This window comes from Octodon degus, unplaced genomic scaffold (assembly GCF_000260255.1).
Source record: "Octodon degus isolate 3935 unplaced genomic scaffold, OctDeg1.0 scaffold00048, whole genome shotgun sequence".
Taxonomy (NCBI): Eukaryota; Metazoa; Chordata; class Mammalia; order Rodentia; family Octodontidae; genus Octodon; species Octodon degus.
This window is the reverse complement of record NW_004524624.1, coordinates 1182325-1183229: the sequence shown is the minus strand read 5'-3', so window position 1 is coordinate 1183229 and position 905 is coordinate 1182325. Positions and strand designations below refer to the sequence as shown.

At 47.7% G+C, this 905-nt stretch overlaps 1 protein-coding gene across 3 annotated transcripts in view; it reads right to left on the bottom strand.

The window, feature by feature from the left end:
• LOC101589660 (RNA-binding protein Raly-like) overlaps positions 1–533 on the bottom strand; it is a 9144-nt gene extending 8611 nt beyond the window's left edge. For 2 of the 3 annotated variants that reach the window (XM_023716587.1, XM_023716588.1), the window contains exon 1: positions 122–533. In XM_023716587.1, the coding sequence (XP_023572355.1) occupies positions 122–419 (298 nt within the window). In that variant the 5' untranslated portion in view covers positions 420–533. Of the gene's footprint in view, positions 1–70 lie in introns of all 3 variants that reach the window. The other variant, XM_004632229.2, reaches the window with a different exon arrangement.
• Between the last annotated feature and the right edge of the window lie 372 nt (positions 534–905).

Here is a 905-nt window from a genome sequence, read left to right as displayed (position 1 = left end):
CGGACCAAAGGAACTGTGACACGGGGTCGTTTCACAGGAACTGCCCTGGGCACTGGCACTGGTGACAGGCGACCTTGATAGTCAAAGAGTCTGTATATGGCAGATGCTGCTCTCTTTAGCCCTTTGGGTCTGTTGGGCTTGGGTTCCCCAGCCATGTTGATGTCCAGGGTCTGCCCAGCCAGCACCCGTCCATTCTCTCCCAGCACAGCTGCCCGGGCATGGCGCTCATTAGAGTACTGAACAAAGGCATATCCTTTGTGCACAGAACAGCCGGCCACACGGCCATATTTGGAAAAGATGGTCTCCACATCTGATTTCTTCACCACAGCTGTGTTTAGGTTTCCAATGAAGACTCGAGAATTGATGGATTTGGGATCATTCTTGTTGGTTACATTGCTTGTCTGGATCTTCAAGGACATGGTGGCCACCAGTACCAATGTTGAGCTTAGCCAGCTATTTCTTCCTTTGACTTATAGGGTCAGCAGCAACTGCCTCTGGGAACAGGGCTTACCCAGCTCGGCTTCTCAGAAGCATGGACTTTCTCTACCCCGGGAGCCTGGCTTTGGAAAGGTCCAGAGCTTTGGCGCCACATATGTCATCTTGGCTAGAGTAGTACAATCAGTAATAACAACAGCATCAAGCACAGCATAGAAAATGACAAGCTGTCATTTTCTACTAATTTGCTACCTTCAACCAAAGGAACAAGGTCTATAGTTATATAACAAAAACTAAAGCCAGGAAATTATATTCCCTCAATAGAGTGAAAAAGTAGAGAAATAGAATAGAAACTGATTAGTAGCAAGGCTGAAGGACAAAGGAAGATTACCTGAGCTTTGGGTGCATTTCTGGTGGAGTGCTCTGGAGAGACCCACAGTCACCCTGCCTCTGTAGATTTGAGCATTGTG